Source organism: Oryctolagus cuniculus, chromosome 7, assembly GCF_964237555.1.
Source record: "Oryctolagus cuniculus chromosome 7, mOryCun1.1, whole genome shotgun sequence".
In the NCBI taxonomy this organism is placed as follows: domain Eukaryota; kingdom Metazoa; phylum Chordata; class Mammalia; order Lagomorpha; family Leporidae; genus Oryctolagus; species Oryctolagus cuniculus.
The window spans coordinates 52303770-52321047 of record NC_091438.1 but is presented as its reverse complement, the minus strand read 5'-3'; the positions used below and the strand labels follow the sequence as shown (position 1 = coordinate 52321047).

The 17278-nt window shown below is 41.4% G+C and overlaps 1 protein-coding gene across 3 annotated transcripts in view; it reads right to left on the bottom strand.

Annotated features, from left to right (window-relative positions):
• Window positions 1–17278, bottom strand: part of SPAG17 (sperm associated antigen 17) — a 274935-nt gene that overhangs the window by 180318 nt on the left and 77339 nt on the right. For all 3 annotated transcript variants that reach the window (XM_051857350.2, XM_051857351.2, XM_051857352.2), the window contains 6 exons: window positions 9698–9884; window positions 8039–8233; window positions 6628–6809; window positions 2167–2328; window positions 1268–1340; window positions 941–1053 (listed from right to left, as the gene is read on the bottom strand). In XM_051857350.2, coding sequence (XP_051713310.2) covers window positions 941–1053; window positions 1268–1340; window positions 2167–2328; window positions 6628–6809; window positions 8039–8233; window positions 9698–9884 — 912 coding nt within the window. The remainder of the gene's footprint in view (window positions 1–940; window positions 1054–1267; window positions 1341–2166; window positions 2329–6627; window positions 6810–8038; window positions 8234–9697; window positions 9885–17278) is intronic.

Genomic DNA, 17278 nt, shown 5'->3' with positions numbered 1-17278 from the left:
TTTGATTATTAGTTATAGCCCTTGTCTATACTCTTGAGGAACAGTGATTTTTCTGCTTACTACTTGCTGAACTCTTTATTTAGTGGTGAGTTAAGCTTGTGATTATAAAGTAGGTTGAAAGTATGTCATTGTAAAAATTAAAAGAAAAATAAGAAAAGAAGGAGGAGGGTGGGAGGGAGGGTAGAGTGGGAGTATTATTATGCTTTTAAAACTGTATATATTAAACACATGAAATTTTTTCCCTTTATATAAATAAAACAAAAAATAAATGTTTTCAAAAAAGATAAAGATGGCGCTGGAGTTGTGGCATAGCAGGTATGATGCCAGCATCCCACATGGGCACCGGGTCGTGTCCTGGCTGCCCTTCCTTCAATCCAGCTCTCTGCTAATGAGCCTGAGAAAAAGCCATGAAGGATGGCCCAAATGCTTGGGCCCTGCCATCCAAATAGAAGGCCTGGAAGAAGCTCCTAGCTCCTGGCTTTGGCTTGGCCCAGCCCTGGCCATTTCAGCCATCTCTGGAGTGATCCAGTAGGTGGAAAATCTCTCTCTCTCTCTCTCCCCTTCTCTTTCTGTAACTCTGATTTTCAAATAAATAAATAAGTCTTAAAAAAGATAAAGACCATCAACCACCCCACCTACTTGTCCATGTTCTCTTCCTCTTCTGTTAAAATGACGCTAGACACAGGTAGTTTTAAGGATGTGATATACCAAAGTTTCAGGGAATGTCATATAAACTGTTCCAGTGCACAGCAAGAATAAGAGGCTTGAAGCAGATGATCAAACTTCAGTTTTATCTGAAATAGTCTAATATTCAGAAAGGAGGATACATCCAAATATTATGAGTGTAATTTTAGAATACTGTAAAAAAAATGGGAATAGGGAGAGATGACATGCTGTACTTAAGATTACCACCTGGGAAAAAGCCTCAGAGTGTACCCACCTGTTCTAGTATACAATGCAGTATCAGGGGCACAGAAATGAATTCCTCTGGAACTGGATTCAGCAAATCATTGTAATATCTCATGTCTACTTCAGTTGTGATGGCAAAAGACACTGTGAAATAGAGAAAATATCGTTGTCCAACTAAGATATATTCCCTATTTCTTCTATCTATAAATTGTCTGCATAAATTCAAACTATGACCATGCACTAATAGATGGAGGAGCTATAGAGAGAGGAGTGGATGAGAGCAATATTGTCGGCAGTCATTATTCCTTAAAGTGCCAGCTCATGGTGTTGATCCTCCAGCAATGGACTTCATACATGCCTGGTGGTGGGGCCTGCGGTTCTTCATGTTGTGCTTTCTTCTTTCCAGGGGCTGGAGCAGCAGACTGTGCAGCCTAAAAGAAGAATCATTGAAAAGAAACACCTGAGATGCCCAGCTGAGACATGCTCTTATCAAATGCTGGTATCATGGGATTGAGCCAATAGCAAGTTGAGAGTGTAAAATTATGTTCACACTATAAAATAATCTGCTAATACCAAGATAAAAGAAAAGGGCTTTTTTTCCACATGAAGGAAAGCAGCCAATAGGTATAGTTTATCATTCAATTCCTCCTAACAGCCCACTGAGCAATTGCGGGGGAGGTGATATGGTGATGGCGCACTGAGTCTGAAAGGTTGGCTTCCTCGGGTGACAACTGAGTCATGCCGTTCTCCCCACTTAAAAACCCTGCAGTGGTTCTCCATTCCCTTCAAGGTAAAACTCAGACTCTGCAGCCAAAGGATATTCATGATTTGGCCCCCACCTCTCTAGCTTTAGTTCATGCTGTGGGTTTCCACTTTGTACAGGTAGCCTGGGAACACTGCACTTACCCCATGGATCCTGGCTTGTGCCAGGATAATACTTGTCTTTGACCTCCATTTCTTTTTACATTGTTGCCTCTTTCTTGAGAATATCACTCTGCTCGGTCTCTTTCCCCCAGCAGGCTTTCCCTTTGCAAAGTCAGAGTCAGCCTTCACCACATCATTGACCCCAAAATTTTCTGAGTCCCTTCTCTTCACCTTACTCCTCCCCAAGACTGGTGAGATGCCCTTTTTTTTTTTTATTTTTATTTATTTATTTTTATTGCTTCTACTGCAGTCTAAGCTGACTGCTTTCATGGTATTCATCACATTTTTCAGTTAGGCTTTCAGCTCACTAAAGACCTCTGACCCCATGCCTACCTCAGGAATCGGTGTGACTTCCAAGATAGATTTCTCATTAACGACTTGTGGGACATTAATAAGCTGCATGTTTTCCAAATAGTGTTGGTGTTGCCTTTTCCAATCCAGAGTGTCATACATCAAACATGCAATGTTTTCAAATATTTCAGTGCCCAATTCCAGCTGCAGGTGAGAGAATTAATGACAATTAGTTACTAGTTTCATACTATTAAAACCAGATATATTGTTCATAGCTCCCTTAACAGATAAACCTATCATCTTTTAACAGGGTAGCAAACTTGAATCCCCAGCCCCTGGAGCCAGCTGTGGTGACCAAGTCTTCATTTGGGAACTCTTCTCTGTTCTTCCTGTTCGCCATAATGCAGACTGTCAGTTTCAGCAAAGTGGCCTACTTTCTTAGTATCTCTATTCCTACAACATGTAAGGGACTTTGATATTCTCACTTGCTCTGCTTCGTGTATCATCTACCCGAGTACACTGCAGTGTGTGTGCAATCAATATTTCTTCCTTTCTGCCTTGCCTCCCTTCTTTCCTTTCACCTGTGTTACCATTAAGGAAAAAACACTAAGGAATCTTTGTAGACTAATGCAAGTTTTATGGGTGGGCAAGCCAGTTGTAGATCAGATGTAGCTATTACTTTCATTTCCAGAAGTGGGTCAATACTGTGGATGCTGGGACTACTAGGAAGCAAAGAAGGATGAAACTGGCTGCTCCAATGTCTGAGATGAAGTGAGGTCAGATGAGGGAACTTGTTGTGGGGCCAGCAGACAGTGGCCTGGCAGAAGTCCAGAGAAGGACTCAGCTCTGCCCATCATTAAGGGACACCTACTCATCTGGCTTCACCTGCCCACATTAAGACTGAAGATTTCCAGTTCTGCTTCAACCTGGTGCTCCTTGTCTAAATTCTGGCATAGAGATGTTTTGGTTTGTATTTCTAGGAAATATGGTAAATCTTCTGCCCAATGACTCCTGAGCTTACTCTAGTTAATTCGTCTTTAAAAATCAAACAGTGAATTATGTGCTAAAGGCCAGCAAATTATTTCAGCAACCAGGGTCTTAACTTGAGATGTTGCAGATGTCTTACTCGGGCAGTTAGCATATCTCAATGGGCATTTATTTGGTGTAAGGCTTTCATTACCATGGTTCAGCAGAAATAAAGCCTGCCTGTTTGCAGCTAAAGGTTGCAAATGCTTCTTTCCATCCAAAGAGGAAGAAGGGTTCCTTGGCTGGCTCCCATCTGGGATGTGAGGCCATTATCAACTTACGGATAAGGCTGAGAGTGAAACAGCATGTATTTGACCTATTTCTATTATAAGAAAATTTATCACTTTTATGTTTATTAAGTGATTCTACTTTAAAATGAACTTTGTTCTTCAACATTGAACCCAATGGCCTTTTCTTTTGGAATGTGACTTTATTGTGAAAACTTTTTCAAGCCTCTCCTTTCCCCTTATCCCAATATTGGACCCTTTACACCCAAATGCTATAATGTAGAAGCATGCCTGGGCTCTAAGTCCTGGCATGAAGATGAAGTTCAATAAATACTTGCAAATTGGGGCTGGCATTGTGGTGTAGTGGGTAAAGACACCGCCTGCAGTGCCGGCATCCCATAGGGGCGCCAGTTCAAGTCCTGGCTGCTCCAATTACAATCCAGTTCTCTGCTATGGCAGGGGAAAATAGTAGAAGATGGCCTAAGTCCTTGGGACCCTGCACCCATGTGGGAGACCCACAAGAAGCTTCTGGCTCCTGGCTTCTGATCTTCCGATCTGCGTAGCTCTGGCCATTGCGGCCAACTGGGGAGTGAACCAGCAGATGGAAGACATCTCTCTCTCTCTTTTTCTCTCTCTCTCTCTGCCTCTCCTCTCTATGTGTAACTCTGACTTTCAAATAAATAAGTAAATCTCTAAAAAAATACTTGCAAATTGATTCATAGGATACCAGTGGGAACAACTGGGCAGCACAGCCCCAGCTGGGTCTCTAGACAGCTGAACATTTTCATTGCTGACAATTTCCTTCATGGGCCAACTAGACATTCTGGACATTAAGCTTCTAGTTCTGATGTCAGGGATATTTGACCATAATCAGTATTTCAACTATGCTGGTGACAACTTTTCAATGAAAATATTTTTCCAAACTTGAATTGCAATTGAAAATGTGCCACATTTTATTAAAAAATAAGTAAAAATGCAGTCACTATTATTTTCTTTAAAATGGAGCAGTTGATGTCTTCTAATGAACAGGAAATTGTGGACACTAGAGCAGGAAGCAGGATGCTGGGAACGGCACTGGGTCTTTGGAAGTTGCATTTGTATATACCATGATATTCATACATATGTCCTAATGATGCTACAGAATGTACTCTATCTGGGGCTCAGTACATTTCAGTTTTTCACTGGAGAGTGAGAAGACACACAAGAGGAGGCCTGGCTAGAACAGGAGCAGAAGGCCTGGAAGGTCTCGGGAAGAAGCCTCCACTGAATGCAGCTGGGAGGCTGGGGACTCCTAGACCCTCCAAAAACACACACATATTCTTGAGGAGGCATGCAGTCAGGTCATGGCCCAAATGAGAGTAGGGAATTTTCTAAAATGCAAATATGTGGACGTGGGTTTTATCAACCATAGATTCTTTGTGCTTTGGAAAAGAGCTGGCCTACAAGAGAGAAAGGGTAGAAAGGTGTCTTCAAAGTGGAACTTCAAGGTCCCAAGGAAAGTGCTACTTCCCTAAATATACCTCCCATTTGTTGGGTAAAATAAAAATTTCAATAAAACAGAATGGAATGTTCACAGGGTTATGTTACTTAGAATACTGGTGTCTCTGGGACAATGAAATAATACTTAATTTGACATGAAGCAATGAAAGACAGAGGAAAGCAGGCCATTTTCTGAGCTCAGGTTTAAGAAGAAGGAGAGTGAAGGACAAAGCAGGACTGCTAACCACATCTAGATGCAGGGGTGGGAAGAGGCAAAGTCAGAGGGAGACTAGAACCTTGCTTAGAAGTGGCTCTGCCTTAAGCAGCAACTTCTCTGTGTTCAGCTTCATTGTCCACATACAGCACAAGGCTAATGTTTACTTTTACTTTTGGCAAAGCACTGACCTGAATATTCTGTTTTCACATGGTGACATCTTAGGCCTTTCACGTGGAGTTTTTGTAACGCAAAAAAATACTTATTGCCACTTCTTTAAGTCCTGTCCCTCCTTCAGGGTTCCAATCCGCTTCACTCCTCAGCATTCTTACTTCACTAAGTGCACATCCAACCCAGGGCAATAGAACCGGGGGCTCTCTGAGTCAGAAGCGTTGTGCTCCAGCCCATTGTCACGGGCACCCTATCCTTGGACAGAAACAGTTCCAGGCTTTGATTTTACCTCCCTCTCAGACTGCCAGCTGCTTTTTTTTTTTTTTTTTTAATCAATTAAAACAAGCCCCAGAACTCTTGTATCTGGCTTTCACTACTTTTTCAAGCATCTCTTCTTTTTCTGAATTAACAGAAAACTTAAGACTGTGTTTTACGTAGCTTAGCACCTAGCTGTGTGGCACCTTGACCACTTCTCTGTTTCACGAGTTCAGTCTGGCCTCTCTGGGAGCTCCTCAGCTGCAGGGATCAGGGAATGCCTGCTCCTTGTCAGGCCAGGGTCAAACAAGCCTTGGGGTAGACCTTGTTTGCCAAATATATCAAAGATAAACATTCGGCAATAAAAACAAAGACGTGGGAAAACAGTGCTTGAACTGATATGTGAAAATATGATGGAATAAAATATAAAATTTACTATTTGAACAGTTTCTATGATAACAAAATGTTAGGGGCCAGTGTTGTGGCATAGTGGGTAAAGCCACTGCCTGCAATGCTGGCATCCTATATGGGCACCACTTTGAGTCCTGGCTGCTCCACTTCTGATCCAGTTCCCTGTTCATGGACTGAGAAAAGCAGAAGAAGATGGCCCAAGTCCTTGGGCTCCTGCTTCCTGTGTGAGAGACCCAGATGAAGTTCTTGGCTCCTGGCTTCCATCTGGCCCTGCCCTGCCCCTTTTGGCCAACTGGGGAGTGTACCAGTGGATGGAAGATCTTTCTTCCTGTCTCTCCCTCTCTCTATATAACTCTGACTTTCAAATAAATAAAACCTTTTAAAAATAATTAAGTTATACTTGAATAAAATTCTAATTACTTCCTAGAATATTATTGTTGAGGTATGAAATAAAGCCATATGTCACCAAATGAAAGATTCATCATTATTTATCTACTTCTGCTACATTTTTTTTGTAATTAACTCATTTCTTAAAAGCTATGGAACTAGACTGTAACCACCATTGGAATCCAGTGTTATCACTGTCCTGAACACAAAAGGGTCTAGAGCAAAATTCTGCAGTCAGCGCTCAGTCAATATCTGCGGGATGAATGAATGTGGTGACTAGAGCCACAGTGTCACATGTTAAAACCACACATTCTCACCGAGGCGTGTACTAACCATCATCTCGTTGTCTGACCAGTCAGAGGGAAAGTTAGCTGCTTTGACCATGTATTCAAGTCGAGCAACATCAAAGAGATTTGTTTCAGGTTTCTCATTATTCAGGATTGGTTCCAAGTACTTCCAGAAAGTCTCAAGTTCTTTTATGTCATTCTCTTTCTTCAATATTTCAGCCTCAATATCTAACAATAACAACATGTTTATGCTATAAAATGAGAATGTTGAATTTCTAAATCCTACTTTAAGTGGGTGTGGTGAATCATATACAGTGCAAGATTTGTATTCTGTGTGTGCATAGTATTGGAAAATGTAAATAAGCAATTTTGAGATGTTCACAATTCTGAGAACTACACAATTATGAAATAAGGGGAGTTTATTTCTGAGATTGACATTTTTCAGGAGTAGTCTGGGTTGGGATTTTAACTCTTTCACTTAATTGTGGCTACTAGACTGACAGAACTCTTTCTGGCAAAATGCAAATAATAAAATATGCTTCTTAGGGTTGTTGCGAAAACTACATGAATCAATGTACTTAGAGCCCTTTGCATTGAACCTGGTCCTGAGACATGTCCCCATTGTTGTATATAATAACTATTATTATTATTATCATCATCATCATCATCATGGGTAGCTAGTTCTAATTTTGATCATCAATTCAAAAAATATAATGTGATAGAAATTGGGAAGTGGCTGTGTAAGTTCCAATGCACTGTGCAAATGATATTATTAACAAATAACAATAAAAGTGACAGCATAAATAACAATCACATAATGGCATAAATAAAAGCAATGAAAGATTTCAGGTAACAGAGGCTTATACTAAATCCCAGTTTTGTTACATAGAACTTACAGCAGCTTTTGGTTCCTTCTCCCTTTGGTACTCTAGCATGGTTTCCTTAGATGCAGACCTCAAGGCTCAAGATGGCTGAGATGTGGTGTGGTTGCTATGTCACCCCACAACCTTCTACTCTTAGAAGAAAAAGTACCCCTCTGATTGGTCATAAGAAGCCAGTGGCAGAGCAGGGCAAGGATCCAAGGCTGTGTCCTCCTTTGGACCACTTGGTGACTGGCTTTTGCAAGTGCAGATTAATAACAGCAATCCACACAGCTCATGTCTTAGTTAGAAGTTATAGATCAAATGTTCCTGAGAAACGTAGCTAGATAACCAAATCTGGACTGTAGTCCATGTTTCCTGGGGCTATGCAGAAATATTAATGCACAGTATGATTCTAATTTGCAAAATTTATGACACTTGGCTGGTGCAAACAGAATAAGCAGCAAATCAAAGTCTTGAAAGGATTTAATAACATGTGTATTATAAGACTATGTTTTGGACAGCAAAGTCTATTTGTACTTTAAGGACAGTGGGTAATACTGGAGGTCTCAGTGAGTTGTGTAGTGGACTGCATACCTTCAGGCTGAAGAAAAACTTCCTGCTGCTGGCTAACTGCTGCCAGGTGTGTCTGCAGAGGTTCATAATTCTCCGAAGATATTTTAATCACGCTGGTTATGGGAATGCCGAGCTCAGTCATAATCGCTAATAGCTGAGGATTGTTGAAGCCCACAACTATAAAGTAATGTTGGGCACCATCATCTGGCTCATCGTCTGTTCAAAATACCATAAAGAAGGGCAGCCGTCATTGTAAAAGAGAACAGGTTGCACTCAGCCAGTGCAATGGCAACATACATTATGCATGCGTTTATAATCCCTCTGGCTTGCTCAGAAAGAGCCCACTTGGCTGGAATGCAGTCGTGTTGACTGTTTTTCATTATTGCCCTTCCAGGAAGAAGGTGGTGGCTATTTTACAAAATATTAAATCACTTTTGCAAATGAGACAAGTGGACTAGGACAAACATACATGGGGCTGTGGTCATAGAAAGCGTGGGCTTGGGTTTGTCAGAGTTTAGCCTATAAGTTTTTTGGTCCTAATCTCTTCTGAGCAACATCTGGCTTTACTCCTGAATTACAAGTAGCTGCAGCTTTGTGGTATTTTATAAGTAGAGGTGTTTACAGGAGAGGGAAATATTGGATATGGACGTGCTCCCTACCAAGATATAGTGTGTACTTACGTCATTGACTGTGAATCCTGAGCACAGATTATGTAGCAACTATGCATTTATTTCATTAAATTAAAATAGACATTGTGCACTTTCCTAAAATGTTTCTGCCCTATCTTGCCTTGGTTATTCTATTTTATTACTGTTGAAATATAAGTTTATTCTAGAGTGTGATATTCTAGGGGATGAACATAATTATTGTACCTTAATACTGATAATACACTTTACATGAAAATATCACATTTCACATTAGCCCACTGAAATCAACTTATAAGTAGTACAACAGATGTACTACTTTCAACTTTTAAGCAATGATTTTCCCCCAATAGCTAAACAAAGCCTTGTTGTCCATGGAATCCATAATACCAGTGCTTCTAACACTAGTGGATTTCAAGCAGAGACATAACAAAGGTGTAAATGGGAAAAGGATGTAAAAGCCCTCCATTATCTCACTTAAATACAACACAGATAGTAAGTAGCATTTGGGTCAAGAGAAGGCAGCAATGAATTCCATGTGGCTACCTAGGACAAATAACTTTCATGTCAATAATTTAAAATGAAAGAAAAAGGTGCTCTAGTTAGGACAAATTGATAGTGGGAAAAGTTGGAATCAGAAAGCTAGGTGCTCTGTGTAAGTCTCAAATTAACTGGTCTCATTTTTTTACTACTGTAACTCACTCATGACAATAATAGCATTTTACTTTGCCTTATAATTATGTCTGAGTTTCCTTTATGTTCCCAACAAGACAGTAAGCTCCGTGCTGGAAGAATCGGCTCTTTCATCAGCTACTTCTTCCTTTATTTGCACCATATTCAGGTGCCTCGCAAGACACATGCTACACACATATTTACTACAACCATAAATGGGTTGCAAATAGAAATACTTTTCTATTAGAGTGTCATCAGGGAGTAAGTGATTTATGGTTTTACAATTACTGGAGTTATTTGTCAAGGTATGTAACAGGTCTTGAAGTAAGAACTGAAGGCAACCAACAGGAGCTACCTCACTGACCAATGTAATGTTTGGTCTCATCATCTTCTCCTCTCTGCTTTAACTGGGTGGTCTTTTTCACAATTGTGCTGGCCTCGGGCTGATCCTTTCCCTTTCCTTTAGCAACCTTGGGAGCTGGGGTCTTCTTCTCCTTGGCAGATTTTGCTTTTCCTTTGTCCTTTTCCAGCTTAAGTTTATCTTCCATTATCTGGAAAGAGAGAATACTTTTTCTTCAAATCACGTAGTTAATAAGGAAAGGAATGGTTTTTCCTACTGTCACGTGAATGAATTCTTTTATTTCATTCCATTACTTGTTTACCTATTTATTTTTCAGTTTTTATTCTTCAAACTCTTCAAGCTGGTAGAGATTCCAGCTTGAGGCTAAGCTGTGATAAGGCATAAAGACAGGAGGGTGGATGTCAGAATGTTTTTACACAAAGAACTTTCTGGAAGAGAAGTCAACCTAAAACAGAATCGAGGTTGGCCTAAATAAGCCACCTCAGTTGTTTGGAGACAGGGCTGAGGGATTTTTCTGAGTCTATTGTGGTGCAGGAATTTAGGTTTACCTTTTAGCCCAACCCCAGTGAGCTTTTATCTGAGACTCAGAGATAGCTGGGGCTGATCATTAAAAACAAAACAAAAATTAAAAAATAAAAAGGAAAATATAAATGGTAGTTTTTTCTTCTAAAATCTTCTTGATAATATTCTTCATGGTTTAATGTATTGGTCACTTTTTTATTTTTTTTTTTTTGGACAGGCAGAGTGGACAGTGAGAGAGAGAAAGACACAGAGAGAAAGGTCTTCCTTTGCCGTTGGTTCACCCCCACAATGGCCGCTGCAGCCAGCGCACCACACTGATCCAAAGCCAGGAGCCAGGTGCTTCTCCTGGTCTCTATGTGGGTGCAGGGCCCAAGCACTTGGGCCTTCCTCCACTGCACTCCCAGGCCACAGCAGAGAGCTGGCCTGGAAGAGGGGCAACCGGGACAGAATCCGGCACCCCGACCGGGACTAGAACCCGGTGTGCTGGTGCCACAGGCGGAGGATTAGCCTATTGAGCTGCGGCGCCGGCTGGTCACTTTTAAAAGTTAAAAGCCTAGTTTTGTAAGCCTAACACTAAGAAATTGCTGTTTTTGTCATAATTCTACTTTAAAAATGTACAGGTATAGCCAATGGTTATTTGATACATTCAAAGATGGAATCAGCACAAGACATCAGTTAGTGACATGAATTCTTTATAGACTCTTGGAGGCATGCTCAGGTTGTTACGTACTTTGTAAAGACTCAATATTTTCACCAATTTTCCTTTTCAAATAATTGCCAAAAAACTTTGTGTATTATTCCATAATGTAGTTATGCTTTTGGTTTATTCATTGACAAATAATGTGGCAATGCAAGATCTTAAGTTGGCAAAACAGAAGATCTAGAATATGTCTATTTATTTTTCCACACTCAACAAAATTTGAGAAAAGAATAAGCAAATTATTATAGCAGTTTCTTAGGCACATATTTATTGCCCTAAAGTCCTGAAGTCCAACTCTGAAAAAGCTGATGCATTAGACTGTTGCTCAGGCACCCAGTTAGCAGAATGGAGTGCAGAAGGACAGAGGAGTGCTTCCTCACTCTGCTCAGCTTCTGGCTATTTTGGGCTCCAGAAGATCCAGTCTGGCTTTGAAACCCAGAGGTAGTGTCAGTGGTGCCCACTGATTCTCCATAAGTGCCCAGAATCTGTGGCTCATTGATGGTGAACTCTTCTGTTCCCAGCACCTGTGCCTCAATGTCACAGGGCAACATCTGTAGAGGCTGTGGGTGTCACTCACAGCCTCGCGTGGAGACAGGCACAGACTATGAAACAGCCCTATCATTTTTAGAAAATGAAGATAAGTTCAATGTGGATAGAACACATGCAAGTATTAATAATAATAATAATAATAATAATACCTTAGAAGAGCTGAGGGCAGAGATAAAAAGAATACATCCCTGGGGTGGCAGTGAAGGTTCAGGTAAACAGCTCCATACCAGACAGGAAGAAGGGCATTGCAAGGAAAGGGGAGCATTGTGAAAGTCAAGCTTGTCAGACTTCATACTTCTTTTGCAGTCTATCCTCAATGACACAAAAAATCTTAATAATAATCGAGAGAACACAAATTCTGAAAATGTGGGGCTATCAGTATTCATTTACTCATTCACTCGTTCAACGAATATTTTTATGAGTTTCAATTTCTGTGCCAGGTTCCCTCAGCAGCAGAAGGAAATATCAGTGGATCTGCAGGTGTAATTTACAGCCTTGGTTGGGCGGGGGAACAAGGAGAACCGAGGAAAGATGTATACGCTGATAGGGCCCAGCATTTCCCTCTGCACCAGATGGAAACTGGTACCTAAAACAGCACTGCATTCGGCCTCATTGAGCTCGTAGTCTGCAGGAGAGGAAAGATAGATACATAAGCAAATGGCTGTAACTGCAAATTTGAATGAATGCTATGAAGGATAAAAGCAAATGGAATAGCAGAAACATGGTTGAGAACTCTTCCCTAAGGTGTTGATAGAAGGCCTCTTTGCAGTGGCGCCACTTGAGAGAAAGCCTGAAAAATGAGTTGACAACCATTTACGAGGCAGAAAAAGGGTGTAGGGTATGTGTGAAGGACCCGAGGCATAAAGGAATGGTGTATGTTCAAAGAGACTGAAAAGAGCCTGATACATCAGGAAACCGTCAAGCAAGGGAGAGAGAGGACCAGAATGAGGTGTAGGAGGCAGGGCATGGGTCAGGTTACCCGGGGCTTTGGAGGTGAAGGTGGCACACTTATGCTTTATTAAAAATTCAGTTGGAAGACTTAACGAATTTGAAATGGAGAATAGTATGAGTCTGCAAGACTGGAAAACAGACTAAGGAGACTGCAGCAATTGTTCAGATAAGACTTAATAGTAACTCAGATTGCAATGCTGGCAGAGTGGAGACAAGTAGCTAAATATGATACATATTTTGAGTGTTGAAACTTTAGGAGTTGAAATTTTACATGTCAGGAATGAATAAGAAGGAACATCGAAAATAATGCATCAGATTTTTGAGCAATTGGATGGCCAATGGGACTATTTAAAGAGACAGAGGAGATTGGGTGAGAAATGGATTTCATTTAAGGTGGGCAGATGGTTACTAGTGGTCACGTTAAATTTACAATGTCCCTAAGATGTCAAGGAGACTACCGAATACAGAAATTCTCTTCTAAGAAAAGAAATTTGGCTGAGTTACAAATTCAAGTGTGGGTAGCATAGAGATAGTAATCAATTGCATGGGAAAGATGAATCATTTTGGGTGAAAATTCTTAAGAAACATGAGATTTGAGCCCAAAATCGTGCCAGGAACTCCAACACTTACCAACTGGGTACAGGAAGAGATGCCAGCAAAAGAGGTGGAGAAGTAGTTCAAAAGGCAGAGGAAAGTATATAGTATGAAATTAGAGAACTGGTGGAATGCAAGAGGCACAAAGACAAATATTGGCAGTTGTAGGTAACATTAACAAGAACAGTTATAGTGGCATTTGGAGGCAGTAACTAAGGAGGTGATACAATAATGGTGTAGTGGGCTAAGACTCTGCCTGTGTTGCTGGCATCCCATATGGGCACATGTTCACGTCCCAGATGCTCCTCTTCTAATCCAGCTCTTTGCTATGGCCTGGGAAAATAATAGCAGATGGCCCAAGTGTTTGGGGCCCTGCACCCACGTGGGAGACCCAAAAGAATCTCCTGGCTCCTGGCTTTGGATCAGCTCAGCTCTGGCCATTGCAGCCATTTGGGGAGTGAACCAGCAGATGGAAGACCTTTCTTTTCATCTCTCCCTTTCTCTGTAACTCTATCTTTCAACTAAATAAATCAATTTAAAAAAAGATAAGCAGATCACTTGTATGGACAGTTGTTTTGAGACATCTGGTTATAAAGGGAAACCAGAGCTCTGGATTGTTTAGTGGATGTGTAGATGAAGAGGGGTGAAGTCAAGCCACATAGGTATGTGTGTAAGTCAGAAGGTAATCTGTTTGTAAGATAATGGAATGATCCAGTAGAAGGAAAGACACTGAAGGCATGGGCGTGGGGAGACTAAAGTTCTTGAGAAGGTAAGATGGAATGAGGTCAGGAGAAGGTGTCAAGGATTAGACTTTGATAGGAGAGACAATATCTTAGTTTAAAAAGAGAAGCGGGTAAGGCCACTGCCTGCAGTGCCAGCATCCCATATGGGTACAGGTTCAAGTCCCGACTGCACTTCTGATACAGCTTTCTGCTTTGAACTCGGAAAGCAGTAGAAGATGGCCCAAGTCCTGCACCTGTGTGGGAGACCCAGAAGAAGCTCTTGGCTCCTGGTTTCAGATCAGCCCAGCTCTGGCTGTGGTGACCATTTGAGGAGTGAACCATTGGATGGAAGACCTCTCTCTCTGCCTCTGCCTCTGTAACTCTGCCTTTCAAATAAATAAATAAATAAATCTTATTTTAAAAAAAAAGGCAAGAGAGGATGGGTGGCTGGGTGTGGATGTAAGAGAGACCTTGATTGTATTGAGGAAGTGCTTATTTTTTCAAATGAATCAATAGACAAAATCATAAATTGAGATCAGAGAGGTGAAATTTAGCATATTTGAACAAGGAAGATGATGTGAGAGTCATCTCAGAAGCCAGAGTGGTAAGCTTATAATGAAGAAATGTATTAGAACTCTACCCGTGCTAACAGATTGCTGGAAATTTTGAGGTTGTTAACTTGAAACGAAACCAGTCTGCTGAGTTGTGTGAGTCCCTCCAAAGTATTTAGATGGTAAGATACAGACATGGAAGTGGTGGATCATTCAGTTCATCTTGGGAGAGGGTTTGCAAAAATGATTATGGTGGAAAGAGATGAAGGGAATTGAGGGTTTCCCAAGGAATGGGTATAATGATTTGGACCATAGAATTGGAGCCAAACAGCAGGCAAGGATAATGGGAGTTATGATTGGTTGGAAGTTATGATGTGGTTGAAGAAATTGTGTGTGAGGATACTGGATCATAAGAAGAAAAGATAGGAAACTTCCAAGGTTAGAGAAGAGAATGCATCTAAGACGCTGGGAGTGTTGAGGGCTTTGGTGAGGACAAAGTTCACAGTGCAGCCTTGAGAATGAAAGGTGGGATGTGAAGGAAATGACCTTTAGAGAATGGAGAGGTCAGCTAGAGAAACATTGACAAGCAGTTAAAACACAGACACACACACACACACACACACACACACACGGAAAGAAGAGTCAGACTGACAGATAGCGTCAATGTTCACTCAGAATTGTCCAGGTCAGAGGGTGTCCTGATGGACAGATAAGGTGGGAAGCATAACCTTGTGGTCAGGTGGCTCTATCAGCCTAGCAGAGCTGTGAACAACTAAACTAGTTTAGACTTGAGTCTTTCTACATAACTTTCAGACAATTTGACTTCATACCTACTACATGTTTATGGGGAGAAAACTTACACTTAAGGTTAGTAAGTGGCAAAACCAGGCTTATCTGATTCCATCACACATGCTCTTTCCAATGGTTCCATGGAGCACGGAGTCAGAGCTGCTGAGTCCACTTAGCCCCGAGGCAGTGGCAAGACTCAGACAGGGTGCTCTAATAGCCAGGACTTTGATCATCAAACATTCGCCAACAGGCCACATTCTGTGCAGCTCCTTGGTGGACAGCCAGCCTTGCCACAGAGAAACCCCAACTCTGATTCAAAATCCACAACATTCACGACTGCAACTTAAAATAAAATCCCAGAGCAGTCTTTTGATTGGAAAAGAAGAAACTATTTTAGATTAAATCATTCTAAAGTTTATCTGGAATACACACTTATTAATTTACACATTCACTTATTCATTCATTTTATCATGCTACAGATATTTATTAAGTACAATGGAAATTTATAAACAGTGGCATTTTTGCACCTTCCTCCAATCCCCTCCAAGTAAGATAGTCAGGGGCACTCTGGCCCTGCTGGCTCTCCCAGGTTGTATAGGAGAGCCGGTGCAGCCACGTAGGTCTCATCCTTCTGGAGCATCTTTAGCAAAGGATGGAATTTTGGAAGTTCAGGAATTCCCAGACCCTTTCTCTTGTGGGGTTTCTTGGGATTCTAGAGAGAAGATGACTACACAACCAAATATTCAAAGTAAGAGGCAACTTCTAGTAGCAGAGTATTGTTACGCAGTAGGAGAGGTGCTTTACAAACATCATCTTTTTTTTGATTTCACAAAGCAACATGTGAGATGGGTAGGTTTATTCCTACTGTGTAACTGAAGACACACTGTTTGTCTTTGATCCACAGCTGTGGTAGATACACAGCTGGTTTAATTCTAAATCCTAAACTCATTTTATTTCCATGGTTCTCTTGTCAATACTAGTCTTTGATGCTCTCCCAACTTGTTTTCCATGCATGTCTACCCTCCCTCTACTCTGTCTTCCCAGGGGCTGCATAACACTTCCTGGATGCTTCATGCTCTGTCGTTTCACCAGAGTATTTTATGTTCCTCAACTGCTCTTCCATTCCACCAGCTCCTTCTCCTTTCTCTCCCCACCCCCCCCTTTTTTTTTTTTGACAGGCAGAGTGGACAGTAAGAGAGAGACAGAGAGAAAGGTCTTCCTTTTCTGTTGGTTCACCCTCCAATGGCCGCCGCACCATGCTGATCCGAAGGCAGGAGCCAGGTGCTTCTCCTGGTCTCCCATGCGGGTGCAGGGCCCAAAGACTTGGGCCATCCTCCACTGCACTCCCGGGCCACAGCAGAGAGCTGGACTGGAAGAAGAGCAACCAGGACAGAATCTGGCGCCCCGACCGGGACTAGAACCCTGTGTGCCAGCGCCGCAGGTGGAGGATTAGCCTATTGATCCACGGCACCCGCTCTCTCTCCCTTTCTTTCTGTCTTGCATCCCTTTAACCAAACCTAGGAGACTGGAGCAATACACCTTCTAAGCTAATTTTCATTTAACATTGAGATGATCAAAATTTACGTCCTTCACTTTCACAACTGTATTTTTAAATAGGACCCTTGTAAATTCTGATTCATGTCTTTCATGAATTCTCTTCATTATAAAAATATAATATTTGAAAAACTGGAAAAAATATATAGAGCTTAACGATAGTCACCACAATTCCACCACTCAGAGAAGATGGATGTGGAAGATATTTAATGCATTCTTTCAAGTTAATCTTATGCATAATTTTAACATAATTGTTATTGTTCTCTCTACATATTTAGTGTCTTGTACTTTCTATTTGACAGTAATGGGTCTTCAGTTGGTAGAATTTTAAAAAAGTATTAGTAAGCAAAGAATGTCTGAGGTAGAGGAAGAATTCTCTAGAGCACAGAGAATCCACAGCACAGAATGGAAGCAGACAAAAGTACCTAGGTCCTCCTGGACTCCAGGCAGAGATGTCCCTGGTGGATTTCTACACATGTTCCTTGCCCATCCAGTCCCTTTGGCTCTACCATGGCTGACCTCAGTGGTGGTCTACACATTCAGTCTGTTCCTCATTCCTCCCAACCTCCATGCTTAAAGTGAAACAAGACAGTCCCTTGCCCTTCTTGCTCTGGACAATGATTGACTGCTTGGCCTCTAGAAATCTACCTTG